At 43.8% G+C, this 19,353-nt stretch overlaps 1 protein-coding gene across 1 annotated transcript in view; it reads right to left on the reverse strand.

The window, feature by feature from the left end:
• mast4 (microtubule associated serine/threonine kinase family member 4) overlaps window positions 1–19,353 on the reverse strand; it is a gene marked incomplete at its 5' end in the record, with an annotated part of 71,345 nt that overhangs the window by 33,299 nt on the left and 18,693 nt on the right. Inside the window, 1 exon segment of the mRNA XM_079289667.1 lies at window positions 6,979–7,010. Within this exon segment, the coding sequence (XP_079145793.1) occupies window positions 6,979–7,010 (32 nt within the window).

The following is a 19,353-nucleotide window of genomic DNA, read 5'->3' on the forward strand; positions in this document are numbered from 1 at the left end:
TGATCATAAAATGGTGGAGATACGAGCTTGCATAAGAAACCAGTGCAGAGAAATCCAAAACCAGCTTGTAACCGGTTTCAGTAAATGAATCAATCCAGCCGGGATTCAGACAGATTGAGACCATTCTTCACTTTGATGTATTAAATCCTACTTAGCACATGAAAGAGGAGCATAAACCTCAGAACAGAGAGGAGCAAGATGGGGGGGGGGGGGGGGGGGGGTACGACGACACTGTTAACATTACATAAGCAGCATCCTCTTTCAATGTCACTTCAATGGCACATGATTTTCGGGGGGGTAAACGGAACACGGATGCACGACGACTAGACCGACGATCGAACACGCACCAACAGGCCTCTTTAGACACAAGACGGGCTGAAGAGCTCTCGCTTACCTCCAGAAATGAAATGCGTGCAGCGGGCTGCACGGACTGCAGGGGCTAGTGGGAGTAGGACTCAAGCTCCGGGGAGTCAGGCTGGAAGTTAAATGGAGTGCAGTGAATAGTTGTCCTTTATCACACACATGACAGAAACACACACACACACACACACACGCACACGTCTGTCGCGCGCCCACATGAAGACAGCTGCATCATGAAGAGTAATGATCCCTGTCAGGTGAACCAAAATTGTGTTTAAAGAGCAGGTCCCCAAGGTGTTCTCCTGGTTCTTTTGTTTGACGTTGGGGATGCTTCAGTTCAGACTAAAATCAAAGAAGTATGAGTGTAGCTCAAAAGCTACAGATTATGACGAGAGTTACAGATTGACCTAATTTCACACACTGTATAGTTGTGATACGGTTCGCCGTATCTGAATCATACACAAAGACCTTCACTTCATCACGTGACGTGATGGATCGAGCCCTTTTATTAACAGTGGCACTGCAGAGCATGCGGTCACATAGAGGTGAGTAACTTTACTGCAGATGCAGTCAAAAACAGACTTCTTAAAGGATGAGTCTGGTGATTTTTCTCTTATTTTCAAGACATTCCCTGAAAAGACCGAACTACGACTGTATGACTGTATGACAAACACACACACACACACACACACGTACGCCTCTGTTGCCTAGCTGTGAAGACTAGACTTCCAGATGCTGCTGCTAATGCTAACACTGCACAAGCAACAGTGAAAGACAGCAACAAATATGACACAAAGATGAATCCACAGACTGCAGGGGAGCTGCCTCCCAAGGACGGATAACGGAGGAAAATACTCACTCGAGCGTCAGCCCTGGAATCCTCAGCCTCTCCCGCTGGGCTTTCATGGCTGAACTGTGCTCGTTTGCTCTATTGTGGTCATGATATGCATTCACGCTGCCTGCCGCCCTCCCACCCCCTGCACTGACAAAGAGCCAAAGCCAGCCACCACAGTGCGATGAGACGGATTGGTTTTCTCTCCCCCCGCTAAAAAAGGGAGGGGGTAAAATCTGAAAAAAGGGGGCTACGGTTCTTGTTTTGGTCTTTCTACTTCCCACCTTGAAGTTGTCAAATAAGATCCTCAGTAGCCTGCGGAGGGCATGGAGGCAGGACAATTCCCTGTCCTAAGCCACGCCCCCTGCTCCCTCACAAACGCATGCACATATCTGACCCTCTCCTCCGCCAGCTGGTAACTTGCTACGTAGCAGAAATGAATGCAATAAATAAAATCTACATTTTGCCTTCCCCCTCTGAACACGCAGCCACCTTGACAGGATGCTAACACGGGGCACGTGCCGCACGATGCAATGTCGCCACTGGCACGGGGATGATGTCATCCTGGATAGAAAAAAACATAATGCACCACGACCTGTCACTCCACGTCAGTCGGCGTACAGCAAGACAGAACGCACTCAGGTCCTTCTCACACAGGAAATCACACAGATACAATAAAGAAGAGCTGAAACATGCATCCTGCAGTGGAATCTGTTTGTAACATTGAACCTTTCAGGCAGCATGACGTGAGCGTGCTTCGCTCAGAGAGGCATGTTTGCTGTGATTGTGAAGTCAAAGACCGAAACCCAGAGTCATGAAGCACGATGACGCAGCAGAGTGTCCTCGCCCCTGCAGGGGTTCAGCAGACCCCAGAGGCTGCTGCTCATCAGTAAAACCTCCCATGAGGCATTTCATCCACAGTTATTGTTATTCGGACAATTCACACGACTACAGTAGCTGCTGTGTGACGAGGCTTTTTGTTTAAACTGGAATGATGGGAGAAGTGTAGAAAGCAGGACGGACGGACAAACACTCAGCTGCTGCACTCACTCACTCAGTCAGTACACCAATTAATTCTTTATTACTCTGAGCATGTTTGAGGAGCCAAGAGTCACTGCAGACGACACCAACCACTGCATTAACCGTAGACCTAGTAGCGCAGGCAGGACCTGGAGCATAACAAGATGTACAAAGCAGGTCAAGAGGAGACTGCAAACCTCCTTTTTTCCTCCTTTTAAAAATACATGGATTGAGCAGGCTGCTGTGGTAATGCATTCTGCCCTAATGTGTCTTGGGATATGCAGTGGATTCAAAAAGAGACGTACGGTATAATAAACTAAGGACTAGTGAGACAACTTGTTCAGAGACTGCACCCTGATGTACGATCAGAGACGAGAGTAGAGACGAGAGCAGAGACCTCCTACGATCCGTAAGAACAGGCGAGTATCAGCTCAGTTTGTGACATCAACCGCGCTCATCACACAGAGCCATTAGCACCATAGCATGTAGCATCTTGAGGCTACATCCACATGAATACGTTTTCATTTTAAAACTCAGAACTTTTGCTACATTTATGCCTAGCGTCCATGTTTCCGGACCCCTGAAACGAAGTCTTTTGAAAACACTTTATGAAAGCGGTGACGCAGACGACCACGTTAGGATTCCTGATTGGGTCTCATCGGTCACAAGGCATCCTCTGATTCGTCACAACCCGAAGCGTCACGTGACACTTTTCCACAAACAAAAAAAACAACAACATCATCATCCTTGACTACCAGTGGTTGACTAAACATAACAGCCAACAGCAGTTAAACTCTGCCTCCATGTGCAGGAGGGAAGCTGTTATTCAAGTGATTTGTGATAATTATCACGTCGAGCGGCGTTGCCGGCTTTTGGTGACTCGCCAAGGTCTTCATGACAATACACAACCGCTACTGTACCTGCCTCACAGCACAGAGCTTCTATTGTTCAGCTGGAATCCGTGGAAGAGCAGCAGACCTGCAGTCTGATCTTTAGGGATTCAGAAAGCCGCTCGTTTGCACGTCACTAAACACCATCTTCTTACTCATCTTTTGATCTGCAGTCAGTGTCACATGCGCCACGTTTACACCTTTTAATTAACGTCACAGCTCGCGTCTTAAGCTGCTGCAATTTCTTGCAACTTCTTGTAACCATATTGTTTAATTAGGGTCACACTCACAGAGCACATTGTTGGCGTATATCAGAAAAAAACTAAGCATTCTCATTATGAAAGCACATACTGCAGGAGACGATGAGGCAACTATTGCAAAGAACTTTGTGAAAACAAAGATGAAGAAGACTTGTTATAATTGGGGCTTGGAGAAATGTATTTCATGTTCGTTGTGGAGCAGCCACTTCTTCTCTTGAGCGTCTGTTTTGTGAACGCCGATCACGATGTGTTCAAAGATAACGATGCTCTAGTGTTGATGTTTAAACATTAAAACTAATAACCTCGTTGTCAAATGTTCCTCCTGGTCAATAAAATGATTGAAACACGATCACTTCAACTTGTATGAAGCCATTTCTGGCCAGGTGGGGGCAGTGCAACAAGAACCACAACAACAAAGTGTGGGCTGCAAAACCAAAACAATGAAGTGAGGAAATGCTGAGTCGGTGATATTTATCTTACAAGCGACACTTTCCCCACTGAGCATCGTCATGTGGTCCATTGCGAATACACCAATATTGATTTGGGGCATCTTTCTACAACAAATATCTTTAAGAGGTGAAAGAGTTGCTGTGGAGGCAAATCTGCCTTTGCAAAATCTGTGAACTGAGCTTATGATTGATTTCAATGCATGAAACATTATGAACATTGTTTTTTAAGAGAGAAATACCAAATATCTTGTTAGTCATCTGCTAAACTCAAAATCAGAAGTTACTCCAAGGACTAGATATTGTCCAACAAATAATTGCAATAAACAATAAAAAAAATTGAAACCGTTTTGCCACTGATATATTGATAATATATTAACATAATGACGCAAGCATACCTTTTCAAAGAGCAATGAACTTTTAATTTCTCAGAATATTCAGACATCTGAATTGGAGCGTGACAAAAATAAATAAATAAAAGTACACAAACAGATGATATAATATAATATATAATAAATAAATATATAATAATATATAATATAATATAATATAATAAAAACTTGCAATGTGTCCACAATGCCCAAGTCTTACAGAGGCGAGCAAAAACCCTGCTGTTAATTCTGACACCATGTTGGCTGAAAAGTCTGTGACATTCTTGTGTAAATGAACACAAATGATGGAGTTCATGTCCACACATTGTGCGATACAGTAACTATTGTGACAGGCCGAGTTTTGGTTGATTGGCTGATCAATTCAGCAACAGCAAGATATATTTCATGCTCAAAAAAAAGGAGGTATTGTGTGTAAATATAAAAAATAACACTCATAAACCTAAAGGGTGAACGTCCAACCTCTTTATCTGCAGCGATGAACAACATCTGTTGAATTCAATATCACCGTAAAAAGGCCGCGTAACAGAATCTCTGTTTGAGACAATTCCTCTTTGATATCCTGTTGCAGGGAAAGCAGCTCATGTGTTCGGACGGCACAACAGTCAAACCTGCAACCCGGCTGTGCTGCGCTTGAGAAATAAGAATCGAACAAAAATGGTCAACAACTCTATACGAGTGCGCTTCGAGTTGCCAATTGATAATATTTGACCCAGCGAAAGACTCCCAGTTATTAAGGTCAGCCTATAAACAGGTTCCAGTCATCACACAACCAGAGTGACTCACGCTGAAAACAACTCCACAGATGACATCATCCTAGAAGATGCAACCCAACTCTTCCTCGGGGCAGCGGAGAGGATAATTAAACAATAAATCCTGAGCCGTAACGAGCTTGTGGAAAAGGCTGACCGTGGTCATGTTGGCACCAGGCGGCACGCTAAGGACGCTGAGCCGAGGTGGCCGCAGAGTTAAGAGGAGTTAAGTTCTTCCCTCCTCTCCTCCTGCACCTGTCACTCCATCTCACACCTCGACATCAAGCGCACGAGCGGCACAGCAGGCACAGGACAAAGCGGGAACACCAAATCTGACAAAACACGGACGCTCACTTCATTATCAACTTGACAAATTTATTCCAAGAGATTTATCGTATCGAAACACCATTTCTATGGTTACCGAGGTCACCAGAGGCTCCGGCGCTCTAAATCTAAACGCGGTGCGGTTGGTGATCTCACTGCAGCCCGTTGGTAATTGCTCACCTCTATTACACCGGGTAACCCCTCTGGTGAGGTGCCAGCGGGAGCAGCAAGGTGGTAAATCTTTCTCTTCCGCCATTAAATGTTTCAAACTAAAGCAAAATCGATAACCAGGAAGTATATTATGGCTTCACCTGGCTGTAAACTATGTAGTTCATCATCTTTAATGTGCGGCGGCCCTGCGAGCTAAATGCACGGCAAATTAATAGGCATGCAAAGAGATGCAATAAGCAAATGAATAAACACCTTCACCATTCTTGAAACATAAACTTAATTCCTATCATCGCACACATAAAGCCTGATCTCTGCAGTGAACCCACGCTGAGCACTGAGGAGCAGTGGGCCGCTGTAAAGCACTCAGGGGAGCAACTTAGGGTTTAGTGCCTCGCTCAAGGACACTTCCACATGCGGACGGGCGGAGCTGGAAAAGGGCGAGGACGTCCTGCTCTGGCCTCTGAGCCGCAGACGACCAATCACATGCTCGGCATTTAGAAAAAAACATCCTCACCAACTTAACGACGTCATAATTTATGTACATTTTCCATTGTTATCAATCTACAGGAGGAATAAATACTACCTACATTATGATTCTAAAACCAAGTATGCATATTTAACAAATTCAATTATAGAATATAAATAGTATTTTGCTTCTTGAGACGCTGATTTACATCATTTTACAGCCAATTAAATGTCATTAATTGACAGCCAATTAAATGTCATTAATTGACAGCCAATTAAATTTCATTAATTGACAGCCTCGTGCATGATCATGAGTCAATCTCTGAAACTAAACATCGTGCAAACGTCATCGCTCCTGATTCAACAAACTGGATGAGTCACAACACGATCTGCATGCATGCTGCATATTAAAGTCATTCATCTGAGTGCTGTTCACAGAGAAACAACCATCAGCAGATATTTCATTGTTTTATGTCCTTTTTGATATATTATACTTTTGTAATACTTTGACAAATCTTCATTCACGTTAGAATATATCTGAGTTCTCTGAGAGACAAAAACAAGTTCCTTTATATATTTGAGGATTAATCGTTAAAAGAAGCAAAAAATAGTTCTGTAGAACTTTCACGTAGAATATAGAGAGGGTGTGTGTACTGAAATAATACTTTTATTTTGCTCAGTCTAGGGCGACAATAGTCCCATGTGGCTAAAGATGAATATGATAAGAAAATGGCACAAGTGTTTTGGTATCTATGAATCTTTTCGCGTTTTCAAAAATCCAGACCAAATATTGATAAAGATGCGATTTTACATGTGATCTAAAAATGTCAGTTTTATGTTTGTACCAAATTTAAAGACTTTAACCGGAACAGAACATATAATGTTGGTTATTTTTCTTTATCATACTAAATGTAGTCTTTGGGCTTAAATAGGTTAAAAAGGTAGAACTTTTACACATGAACCTTTATGCAAATATTAATTCAGCTAATTTGAGTATCTGCGCGAACAACATATCGTGACAACTGGATGAAAGCAGATGTCTGTGTGTGACACACATGTGGATACTTACAAACTGCCTCTTCTAGGAAGACTCAGCTCTTTCTGTGAAGGAGAAGAAAAGAGTTATGAGGACAAAAACCCAAAACAAAAATCAATCAATCAATGATACAAAGCTGGTGAATCTGCCAGATCTGATGAAACCCACATATATATATATATATATACACACACTCTAGGGCCAGGCGATATGGAGAAATGATCTGATAAATAATCATCTTTAATGTGTGTATGATGACTACGTGAGTAAAGGCAAATAAGAGAGCAGCTAGAACATTCTGGTAAGTGGATCACTGAACTGTAATGCAGCCTTAAAACCAGGAACCACCACAGTATTGATATAATATCGATGTATTGCCCAGCCATACCCACGTTTGTGTTTTTTTTCCCATTTATATAAATGACAGCCAGCAAGCTTGTTCCAGCTCCAGAAACACCACAAATCAATGAAGGACACTCAAACTACATTGAAATTCACAGAACAAGAGTCACTGGAAGGACAGAGTAACCTGACAGAGTAACCATACAAGGTTCTTACTAAAAAGGAGAATGCTGTTCAGCTTCACACAAAGTAAAATGAGAAAACCAATTAAGACACACCGAAGAAGAGATTTCTCTAAAAGCTGTCGGGAGCGAGTGAGTAACATACATCGGGGCTCATTGGCTGCTGCAGCATCTGTTGATTTGTGCAGCGTGGAAACATCAGCCACGGAGACGGACGATCACTTCGTCCCCCACAGAGTTAACACCAGCGCTTGTGTAATTACAGCGGGCTCTTGTGAAGAATCAAGTTGTTTTATCGGCCTCACGACATTTCCCTCCAAAGCCCTCCAGCTCTGATTACGTCTAATCTCTCCTCACCGGGTCTGTTCTCTTGCTGTAAAGAAGAGCACCGGTAAACACGCAGATTTGATCGTCGGACATTTCATTGTCTGATAACAAGCCGATAAGGGCGAGGTCCTTTGTCTCCACCAGCGTGGGACATTGAGTAGATGTGTATTGGCTGCTCCAGTCAGCAGAAAACAGTGCTAAGCCCCACTCTCCCTTTGCTATCAATTAGGGCTTAATGTCTGGCCTCCCCTGCCGAAGACCAAGGGCACAGCGCTGCCTTGGGAGACACGACCGCAGCTCACACAACACTAATTACCAGCAGGGAATGACCTACAGTTGTGGGATATCCACCAATCACAGCACCGAACAACGGAGGGAACTCTACAACAACGGCGATCTGAGATAAAAACAATCCGATGATAGTAAACCGACATATATTCAATGAATCAGATATTTACCAAGAGAGGAATACATGTCTTGCTTATTTACGCTTTCTGAGGAAGCAAAGCTCGTGTAGAGAAAGCGGAGAGAATGTGACATGGTTTTAATGAAACGGAGTGATGCGAACACGAGCCCTCCCGCTGACTGAACTTTGGGTTCGTCTTTCCCCGAGATTAGGTTTTCTGGTATGAATAAAACTGAAACTCTGAGCTTATAGATCTTCCCCCAAAACATGAAAGGAACGACGATAACTCGTTAACATTAAGGCCCACTACTGGACCTGCCACTCTAATCCTCAAACTCATTAAATCCATTTACTATTTTTTTAAATGTATTCACATTATGTAATTGCCTCTTGTACCCTTTAATTGTTACTGGCGGGGTCCACCACGTAAACCAGCATTACTTTTTGTATTTTTATCTCATTGAGCATCTCTGTCACACCTCTATCGCCGTATTAATGTGAACTGAACATTTCCTCGTGCCGACTAGTTCCACGAGGAGGCTTTAATTAAAGGCCGTGGTGTTTTGTGTGATGCATTTTTCTTTTTAAACAAGTTATTTAATTGGATTATTGTTGGTTCAGCATTTTCTCAAAGGATTCTAAGACTAAATAACAGTTTAAAATAAGACACAAACCTTACACTTTTCAATTAAGTCCTTCATCTAAAAGGTTGTAGTTTACTGATATCTAGCCAGCCTTGAGTTCTGTGCAAATAATTACAAACAAACAAAACTTTTGACGACATCCAAGATTGAAATAATGGCCCCAATGTGTGTTTTTCAAAGTCAGCACAATGCTTAGCATAAAGACAAGTATTTCCATTACATTTTATGATCCCTAAGAGGTTTAAAATCTGTCAAACAGGCGACACAAACTGAGTCATTGCGTGAAAAGCTTTCATCTTCAGAAGTTGTCCGTCAGGAGAACGAACCGGTGATGAAAGTGAACCTTGTATGTTAAATCATTGTTTATCCAGTAATCCTCGCAGCACCGGAGAGATAACAATTGTGACACGATGAACCTGAGATAGTTTATTGTTCCACGGGATAAATGTCAATTACTGGTTTCTAGCAACACCATTTCATCCCCGCGGCGGCGCATCAAAGCCGCAGCGCTGCTCTTGTAGAAAGGCCGATGTGTAATGGTTCATTCATTATTCCCTTTCATTTGTTTTGGATTTTCCTACATCTCAAGATCAAAAGGGTACTTGGTTCTACGGAGGTTTGCTGCTGACTGGCAGGAACACCTTTAAGACATGTCATCAAATCAACACCGAGCGGGACATCAGAGTACCAGAAGTTACTCTCATCATTTAGGATCGACTCACTGACATGTAATCAGAAGCTCATCCAACACGTAGCAAATGGCTAACTTGAGCTACATGTCATTTTGACGGCGAGAGAGAACGGAAGAAGTCCAACAACCCGTCAATTGATCAGCATTTTAGCACTTCCGGGTCCCTAATCTCAAATCAACGTTTTATTCAAATGTTCTTTGGTTAGACGTCTGAGATAATGTCTGTGATTCACACAAGTTCAAGAGATTTTAACGTTTTGTTCTACGGCATAAAACATGTCAGTAAATACCCCTCTGGTGAATTTTGACAAAAGGTTGACCGAATATGATAAGAACTAACTAGAACATTTGACACAGGACTAAGACTGAGTCTCAATAAAAATGAACACAAGATCCTAATTAGAGTCCTAAATTAAAATGAAATCGGAGCTTCATCTAATCGGTCATAGATGCTGCTTCAAAGTCATAGACCTCAAGTGTGTCTGGAGATCAGGAGAGGTCACGTAGATCAATGCGGCTGCTTATCTGCTTCCAACACATGTGCAGTACAGGAGTCAGACAGAATGCATTATAAACGGATTGAAGATTATCTCACAGTGCATTTATTGACCTCACGTAGCAAACTGGACATTTACAAACAGCCAATGAATGAATTTGGAGGGTACAGAATCTGACTTCTACTAACCATGACAACTACATCAGTAGATCCAAAACGACTGTCAGTCTGCAGTAATATTTCCCACCATTATGCCCGGCACTATGTGAAAGATATTGATTTCTGAGCCAGCAGGGGGAGATTCAACAGCAGAGCACACATTCAGCATTAGAAAGCTTTGCCGATTCAATCTGCCGGCATCCTCTCATCTATCCTCAGAGCAAGATGTTAGGCGTCATAAATGCTTAATCCACAGACTCATCCAGAGTTGTGAAAGGCGGAAACAATTCATTTTGAGGCTGGCAGGGAGCTTAATGTCCCGTTGACTCGATATGATCTCTCATTTTTAATGTCACGATAATGGACTCTTAAAGATGTTTACAACTGTAATCAGTCTTACACATGAATAATAATCATATTTTAATTGTTGTACTTTGTGAGTCAAATCTGAATCTGCGACGTAGCCACAAACATTTCTCTGTGAGGTAAATATATGAGAACAATGTTTTCCTCTGAAGCAGAGGCACGGCCGGTTTAATGCTCGGGCTTAACGGGACTGGATAAATCCTTGAAGGAGTCGTAGCCCCGGGGCCCACGGTGCTTTATGCAGCCTCGAGTAGAAGCACGCAGTAAGAACTACACATTTCAGCTGCATACGTTGACGTGGTTTTGGGGCCTTTTGTAAAATATGTTATGGGTACAATGAGTTAGAATAGTGAGATCATTCAATAATTGTAATATGTAATCATCATAATACATCTTTAGCCGTTTGGGGCCCCTGCAGTGTATTTCACGGTAGTACAGGATCCGTGCACGGCAGGTCTGTTGCTGAGGAAACGCAGCAGCGCCGTGTTGAGGCTGAAGTTGTTTGTTAGAAGCGTTCTAGAGAAATCTGCAACAGGTTCCGAACAGGCATGCTTCAAAAGCCAATGCATTCGTATCGACAAAGGAGTTGTCAAAAACGTGTTGTTTAACACTGTTGGATGATGCAACATGTTCATCCGTTTGATAATTGTGTTCATGAATGCATACGGTTACACGTTGAAGCATATTAGCAACTGGCGTTTGCGTCCAACCGATGTCTTCACTTCACTCGCTGGCATCTGTTGATGTTCCACAGAATGCAATTGACAGACGTGACGTACAAACCCAGGCGACAGACGGGACGAACAGCTGGAGACGACGAAAGACGTCTGTCCAGTTTGAACAGAAGGTGAGGACATCAGAAGGACGGGACGGGTACGACGGTGTAGTCACTGACGAGTTATGTGGTAGCAAATAAATTTGTAACAAAAAAGATGAAGCGCTTCTAAAACCATTAACAGGACTAACGCAACCTGATACAGCCAAGTCACCAGCTGGTGTCTCATTATTCGTCCTGCATGAGAAATATTCTACTTTTATGGACACATTTCACCAAGTATCCATAATATTAATGCATCAGATTGGGATTCATCCATTACTAGGAAGACTCTCTCCTCCTAGACATGGTCCATAGACAGACACAGAATATCTGGCATGTCAGGATGATAGTAAACGGTGAAGCAGAAATAGAGCTTCTTAGTCTTTATCTGCTGGAAGAGCAAACCAGACGTAGCTCCTAGGATCCTCACCAGAGGCTGCTATTGTACACACTTTAACCAAACAGTTCTGTGCACCTCATCTTTTTACTGGTAACTCATCGTGTTTGCCCACTGTAAGCATCCGGCTTTGTGCTCCATCAACCTTCATTTCCCAGTGACGACGGACATTTTTCTTTTGCGACCTTCCTTCCTCAAGGAGAACTTCTATTTCTTAATCCGACCGCCTTCTCTCGGCATCAATGAAGTGCTGCTGGAGCTGAAAGAAACTCACCGTTTTGCACAAGGACCCTTCAGCAGAGAGGCTGCTCAGCTTTGGCTGAAGAAAGGTCGTCCTATTCACTGGTCCCTCCCAGATGAGAGCCGTCCCCTTGTGCTTCAGTAGAGTTTCCTCGTCACATTTGCACACAAAAACAACATCTCAATGGCTCTGTCTTGGGATTATACATGTCTCTTCCTTACAGTTACGGCAATATGAACAGGATTTATGACCCAGCCTTAATAAAGTCACCAACCACGGGTAAGTAGACGGCCTTTGTGGTGCTGCACCATCATGTTTTGTCAGCCTGGGCTGTATCTCACCAGCTGGCTCACACCATTTCACACAAACGGCTCTTTGGAGGCACACAATGGCACCGCACTCGTCTGGATCGCTACCTTTTCTTTACTTGTTATTATGGCGGCAGCAGTGTTGGATGTCTGAAGTACAGTAATGCTCCTAATTAAGATGAAGGCCATGCTGTAGGCATCATTCAAATCTACAGAAAACCAACACATTTTATTTAATGAGGAAACATGGCGGCTATAAGCCCTCAGAACCAGAACCTAGTGAGACGCAACCATAAAATAAACGAACTAAAGGGAATTATCTTTTGTTCGACACAGGAGCGGTGATTGCAACACTTTTTTCAATACATTTTGTGACTCAGAAATATCGACGAAGTCGTACAACAAACGCAAACAAAGTCTCCTGACACGCTGCAAACATGGACGTTAAAGTAGCTACTTTAGCCATTTCTACAGGGCATCGCATGAATCTGTCAATTCTCTACTCACTTTTATTTACAACGATAAAATAAGAGTACATCAAGTGAAATGCAGAAACCCGGGAATCAACATTCTACAGCATTTACAAACAAAACAAGGAGCTCCTGTAACTCTCACTGCATCTCCAAACATCCAGACGAGCAAAGAGAAGCTGCTGACGATGCAGACAGACTGAGCAACACTTTAGCAGAGCGATGTATTTAAAGAACTCATTAATGCATCTGATGCTGAAGCGAGGATTCTCCTGCGTATTGTTGGTTATTCTGCTGTTCTTTTTTTCCAACAAGTTGAAAATAACTTCTGCACACGGTCACATTCATGAGGCTTCAACACGAACACTGAAGCTCTCTCTTCTGGTTCTTCGTGATCGAGGTTCGAGCCACACTGGGGACTTGTTTTTGCAGCATTTTTACAGCAACACAAGTTCCAGTGAACACAGTTAATGCTCGTTAGTTATTGTGGATATCTTCTCTACACTTTTCCATATCTTTGTAAATGTTGCTTTCCTCAAACTCAGAATGCAGACGTAAACACACCGTGAAGATAAACACCCGAGGGTGTTCTGCTGTTAAAGGAATAGTTCGATATTGTGGGAACGTTTGTTTGCTTTCTTGCAAACAGTTAAGAAGAGAAGATCGATACCACTCTCATGTTTGTCTGTTAAATAACAGCAAGCAGCCAATTAGCTTAGCTTAGCTTAGCACGAAGGCTGGAAGCACTGCTTCTGACCAAGAAATAGTCCGGCATGTAACAACAAAAATGTACAATTTGGGTTCAACAAACCAGATTTAACGTGTTAACTTGAGTTTTAGAGGTGCTGGCAGACACATTAAGCTACTTTTGGATAGAGACATGCTAGCTGTTTCCCCCTCCTTACAGTCTTTGTGCTAAGCTAAGCTAACCATCCGCCGATATTTAACAGTCTTGGAAGAAAGCAAGCAACAAGCCGCACTTTTTAAAATGTCAAACTATTTCTTTATTATTTCTGACTGTACGGATTCAGAAAATTATACCAAACTATTTTTAAGACCATGAAGTTTGACTGAGACCAAGTTGTTAATCTCGCAACATTTAAACTTTTACAAGCTTATTTATTCCTGAACAAAAGGGAAGCAGTGAGACGGGTGTCATGCAGAAACACGTCAACGTCTTTCCCTTGAAGCCAAAAGCACCGACACCCTCTGCAGTTCTTCACCTAAACAAAAACAAGGTCCGACTCGGATGATGTCATCTCTTCCTGGCCTGAGAATGAATGGGGGAAATTGTGGACGAACTAACTTCGGCGTTTCCTTTTGAATGCGAGAGTCAGAGCGCTGCAGCAGCCTGATCACAGGAGCGGCCGTTGTGTCGGGGTTTAGTTTGCGTGCGTTTGGGCGCATAAAGAAGTCTTGTGAGGGAGGAGAGAGGGAGCAAGGGAGGAGAGAGGGAGCAAGGGAGGAGAGAGGGAGCAAGGGAGGAGGTGGTGTCCAACAAAGGAAGAGAAAGATTCGGGCAACTGTGCACAAAATTACTGTTTGGAAGCTTTTGATCAACGTAATTACAAAAAAAAAAGTTATTGGTTTTTCCAGAGAAATCCATTAAGACCATCAAAACAAAGAATTCAAAGAGCATAAATTAAAAGTCAAGAGCTCAGCTGTCTGATTTTCAGAAAGATTAATAATCACAGAGGAACACATTGACTAAATCTGTGAACATGAAAGTAAAATGTTGCCAGGCTCCAATCTTTAAATTAGCTCGACAGCTAAATGAATAAAACATTACAGAGAAAGAACTGAGCTCTCAAACACGCAAACGTCACCTTTGTTTATAATGAAATGAACGTTTGAGCATAAAATCTGTTTTACTACTGCAGCCTAATTAAAACAAATGATGCATACTATGGATCACAGGAAGTTTGACACATGCAGCTGTTTGAGCCGAAGGTTTTTCTATAAGTATCCCCACGAGAGAAAGCGGCATTATCAATCCAATTTACACTTGACTGTAACACCTACTGCAGCGGATATGATTAACGTGTGAAACGGATTCCTACTCCCTTTCCACCTGCATTTCCACCTCGCGTTACGGCAGAGTGATGGCAGCAGTAATTTGATTGAGTGCGTCGTTCTTTAGGACCGTTGTGCCGAACGGAGGTTTTCTAAAGCTTTACAGTCCTGATAATCGATCATCATAACAGAAAGTAAGAAAGCCTGCATCGATCCAGCTCCATTAGTACACATCTCCCCGTCCTCCTGCCGACAACCAACACAAATTAAATGTGACAAATTATTTTAGGCTATTTAAAAAAAAGTAACAGTGTTTGGACACAAACCATTATTTCCAAATCCGTACAAGCGATAAAACATTTGCAGCCGGTTAACTATCCTAATCATCCTCTGAAAAAATGTCCTCACAGGTCTGCCAAAGGATTCTCTCTCATGAAGCACAAATCAACAGCAGAGTGTTGCTCCCTCTGTACTGCCAAGTGTTAACACACACACACACACAAAGGTCTCAAAGTCCTAACTGTGTTCTGTTAAAAGAGCAACACAGGAGCGTCACGAGCCGCGCATTCATACCGTACGGCACAAAGTCACCCTGCAGCTCAAACACACACACGGTACATTTGCTCGCTTACCTGTAGCCCCCGTCTCCTCAGAATGCTGGACTCGTCCATGGTACGGAGCCCCGACTTATCATGCCTCCCTACCGGCGCATAGCCATGCTGCACTGCCTCGCTCCAGCCTCCTGCTCTCCCTCTCTCCCTCCCTCCCACCCTCGGGCTAAATCTGATTTTAGCAGCTGCTAAACACTTCCATCAGAACTTATCCGATTGGAAGGAGGCAGTCAGCTGACGCCTCCTCTTGTTCCTCTCCTCTGTAACTTCAGGAGTGAAGGAGAGATGGAGCGAGCGAGAGAGGGAGAAGATAGGCAGTTCTAATTTAGCGTAGCGACGGGTGGGGGTGAGTGGGTGGGGTAGAAGGGGACAAGTGGGAGCCCCAAGACTCATTTCTCTGTGCAGCCACGCTTTTTTTGGGCACCCTAGATGACCATGAAAATGAGGATATCCTTCCAAGCATTGTTCTGCTCCGACCTCAAACAATGACTCTCTCTGGCATCCTGTCTGCGGCAGGCGGGCGAACCGACCTCACCGGCCTCATAGCAATCAATGAGTCACATGAAGACCACAAAATACACACTTGAAGGTGAAAGAGGCATGTGGCCGAGACAGCGGAGAGGGAGGGGGGGGGGGGGGGGGGGGGGAGAGAGAGAAATAAATAATAGCCAGGCATGTTGCTTGAATGAAAAATGTCGCTGCCCGAGACCTTTCAAACCTGCTGTGAAAATGTCACACAAACTGCTGTGGGCCAATTTGTTCGTGCCCTCATCCCAAAACAAGCCACCACTGAGTCATTATCATGCTGAAATCAACCGCACCTCCCTGCACAGCCTGCTCTGTATACAACTGCATATCCTGTGGCAATTCACAACAAATTTCACGTCTCCTACAGCTCTGCACGGAGATGAGTTTTGAGGCGAGTTGACCGCAGATCTTCACACTCACGAACTCGACGTCCCCGCACCCTTTCGGAATTATTAGGATGTGCAAAATAAGTTGCTTCCGATGCCGCGCTCTGCCAATTTCTATCCTGCAAATTTCGCATTCTGTTTCAGTCTGTTTTTCTTGCCCAACGCCCCCCCCTTCATTCACCCTCTCTTCTCTCACTCATTTCCATTCACTGTGGTTCTGCTCTGTGAATATTAAGCGGGCCCCCTTCCATTCTCCTCATCTCCAGCCAAGCTCAAATGATTTCTCTCAGAGAGAGTACGAGGCTCGGTAATGACAGGTCCTCACTAGCAGGCGGAGGTGGAGGAGATGCATGGGACTGTCAGACAGGTGGCCACCGCATCAACTTTTCTCATTTTGAAAGCTGTACAACAGAGAGCTGATGGAGTGTTGCTGGGAAATAAGAAAGCCGGGAGTAGACGGCTCAGGTCTGCACTCTCGTAATCAGACTGTTCAAATAAACCCTTAAAACCCTTCGAGGACGAGAATTACGGTCGTCCATTTTTTTTTTTTTCAGCTGGAACAATGCCTTCCAGATTACCTGAGAGGATTAAAGAACCCCGTAATGTTCAACAGTCGGGTCTCGAGTCAGTGCTCAGTCTGTGGCTGCTTAACGGAACAATTAAGTAAATTCCATATTGGACTGAGAATGAAGATGTGAAGCTGCAGGAACACAAGGGAGGGGTCATACGAAGAGATGAAGCTCATTTCTGGCTGTAACAAACAACATGCTAGCGCTGAAACAACAGTTCAACGAATCGATTCATCAGATCGAGAGAAAAGCATTTATCGAGGGTGTGCAGCCATGCTAGCAGCTCTGTGGCAGTGACACGCTCACGTTAGTGGTTCGAATGTTCACATCTTAGTTGAGCATGTTAGCACAAAACACAAAGTACAGAGGAGGCTGATTGGAGCGATATTTGCTTTTCCAGTTTTGGACGAATTTCAATTTTGACCATCGTCGTGTCCATTTTTGGGCCAACTGCAATGAGAGAATGTTGAGATATTTCACAGAACAAGTCAAAACTTTGGCCTGCTGGGGGCGCTAGAGGAAAAGTCAGGAGAGTCTTTAGGATTCTGGGCATCATCTGGGGGCGCTAAGAGATCAACTCCTGTTGATTTCCGCTCATTAGGTGCATACGGTCCTTTCAAAATAAACGTCCGTCTTCACAGGAAACTCTGTTGGCTTTAGGCAACAAAACTATTTCATTAGGTTTAGGAGGAGATCGTCGTTTGGGTTTAAAGTGTCGTGACTACATTGTGCAAGTTAAATCAACATTGACTTCTCGTCTCACGCGGGGAAAGATCTCTAATTTATATCATTATGAATTCAATACCTTTGGGTTCAGCACAACTGGTTGCTTTTATAGACTAAACTATGAACCATTTAAATAACAATTTAGTTTGTACTTCTAGTCCCATTGCAAAATAAAATATAGCAGATCAATAAAGAAGCTTTTAGAGAAACGCACAAAGCAGCGGCGCTGTGAGTCGGGTTCAGGGCAGCTCTGTAGCACAGCTCACAGAATAGCCTGAAGGGAAAAGTCCAGGGGTTGCCTGCGAGTCATTTCCTCCCAGCAGGTGGGCAGCTGAGGCGGTTTCCTCTGCCTTTGGAGAAAAAGAGGGAGCGCTGCCACTGAAAGCATGCAGCGAGTGCTGATTGAGTGACCCACAGCCTCTGCTCCGCCCGAGCTTATCGGACCAAGAGGCGACCTGCAGATGCGAGGCCGGCAGAGGATGGACCCGGGCCTGTGAAGGGAGCGCTGAGGGGAAAAGAAAGAATCAATTCCTTGCACACAAAGCAGTGCAAAGAATCCATCTGACCAAAGCCAAAGGAGTGAGAATATCCAGCCACGATAAAACCCTGTGGAGCAAACCTCCATACGGACGAGGCGAGGCTTTAACCTCGACAACAAGCAGGAAAGAGTCACCTACGACACCGCTCTCACTTCCTCTCTGGTTTTACAATTTGCTACAATCGCAATAGACATGCAAATGTAAGCATTCAGGAGATGAAAATGATGTCGGCTTGAGTCCACTTGGAAAATCCAATCGTCTTTCTTCACCAATTCATTTTCAAATAAACACAAAGTGAGTCTGAGCGCAACAGCGTCGCAGTTTGAGTCCGAGAGGAAATTGTATCTCAAGCAGAGCGGACGACAGGGGTTCAATGACTCAACCGCAATTACTTCATCCGGAGTGACAGTTTCATTTGAATATCACACCCGTATGTTTACAGGAACAAACCGCACGCGTGGCACATTTCTTGGAATGCGTTTCCAAAGCTATTCTGTGGAACACAAGAGGGCACGGAGAGAGGATAACACACGGGGATGGAAGCACCTCATCAACGCTTTTTGTTTATTTTTATAAGAATGTTGCTGAAATACAGACACAACCTCTTCTAACTAAATAATACTCCCTGCAGGGACGGGGAGGTTGATTCAGCTTTCATCTTTTCCTTCTCTACGTTTGTGTGTTTACAATCACAGCACCGCTCAACCTTTAGAAGTACGAGGAAGGAAAGATTCATTTCTCTCATCTCCATCGCTATTATGGGGCAAATTTAAACATGAAGCTGAAATCCTGAAGGGCACCACAAAACAAAGACAGATACCGCAGACAAACCGATCAATAAGGTGCATGTGAGTAACTTATTTCCACTCTCTTGTCTTCAGGCTGTTTATCAGGTGGGCTGATATAAAAAAAACTGAGATAATTTTGTTTTACTGCCCAAACAACACTATGTTTGTACAAATAAACTGCAGTTCCTTCCTTTGCAACAACGAGCTGCTGCGACATCAACGATATCAGTGAAGGACATCGCCGACCGCCATTATGAGGGAGAGCGAGGGTCCACAAAGGCACAACATCGGGATTATGACAGTCTTATCTCCATATCACGCCACAAGTGAAGTATTGATTTTCTGCCACAGAGCATCACAGTCAAGAGAGATGTGCCACGCTTGTAGAAGAGCCGTGCACAC

The sequence above is a fragment of the Melanostigma gelatinosum genome (assembly GCF_949748355.1).
Source record: "Melanostigma gelatinosum genome assembly, chromosome: 18".
NCBI classification, from domain to species: domain Eukaryota; kingdom Metazoa; phylum Chordata; class Actinopteri; order Perciformes; family Zoarcidae; genus Melanostigma; species Melanostigma gelatinosum.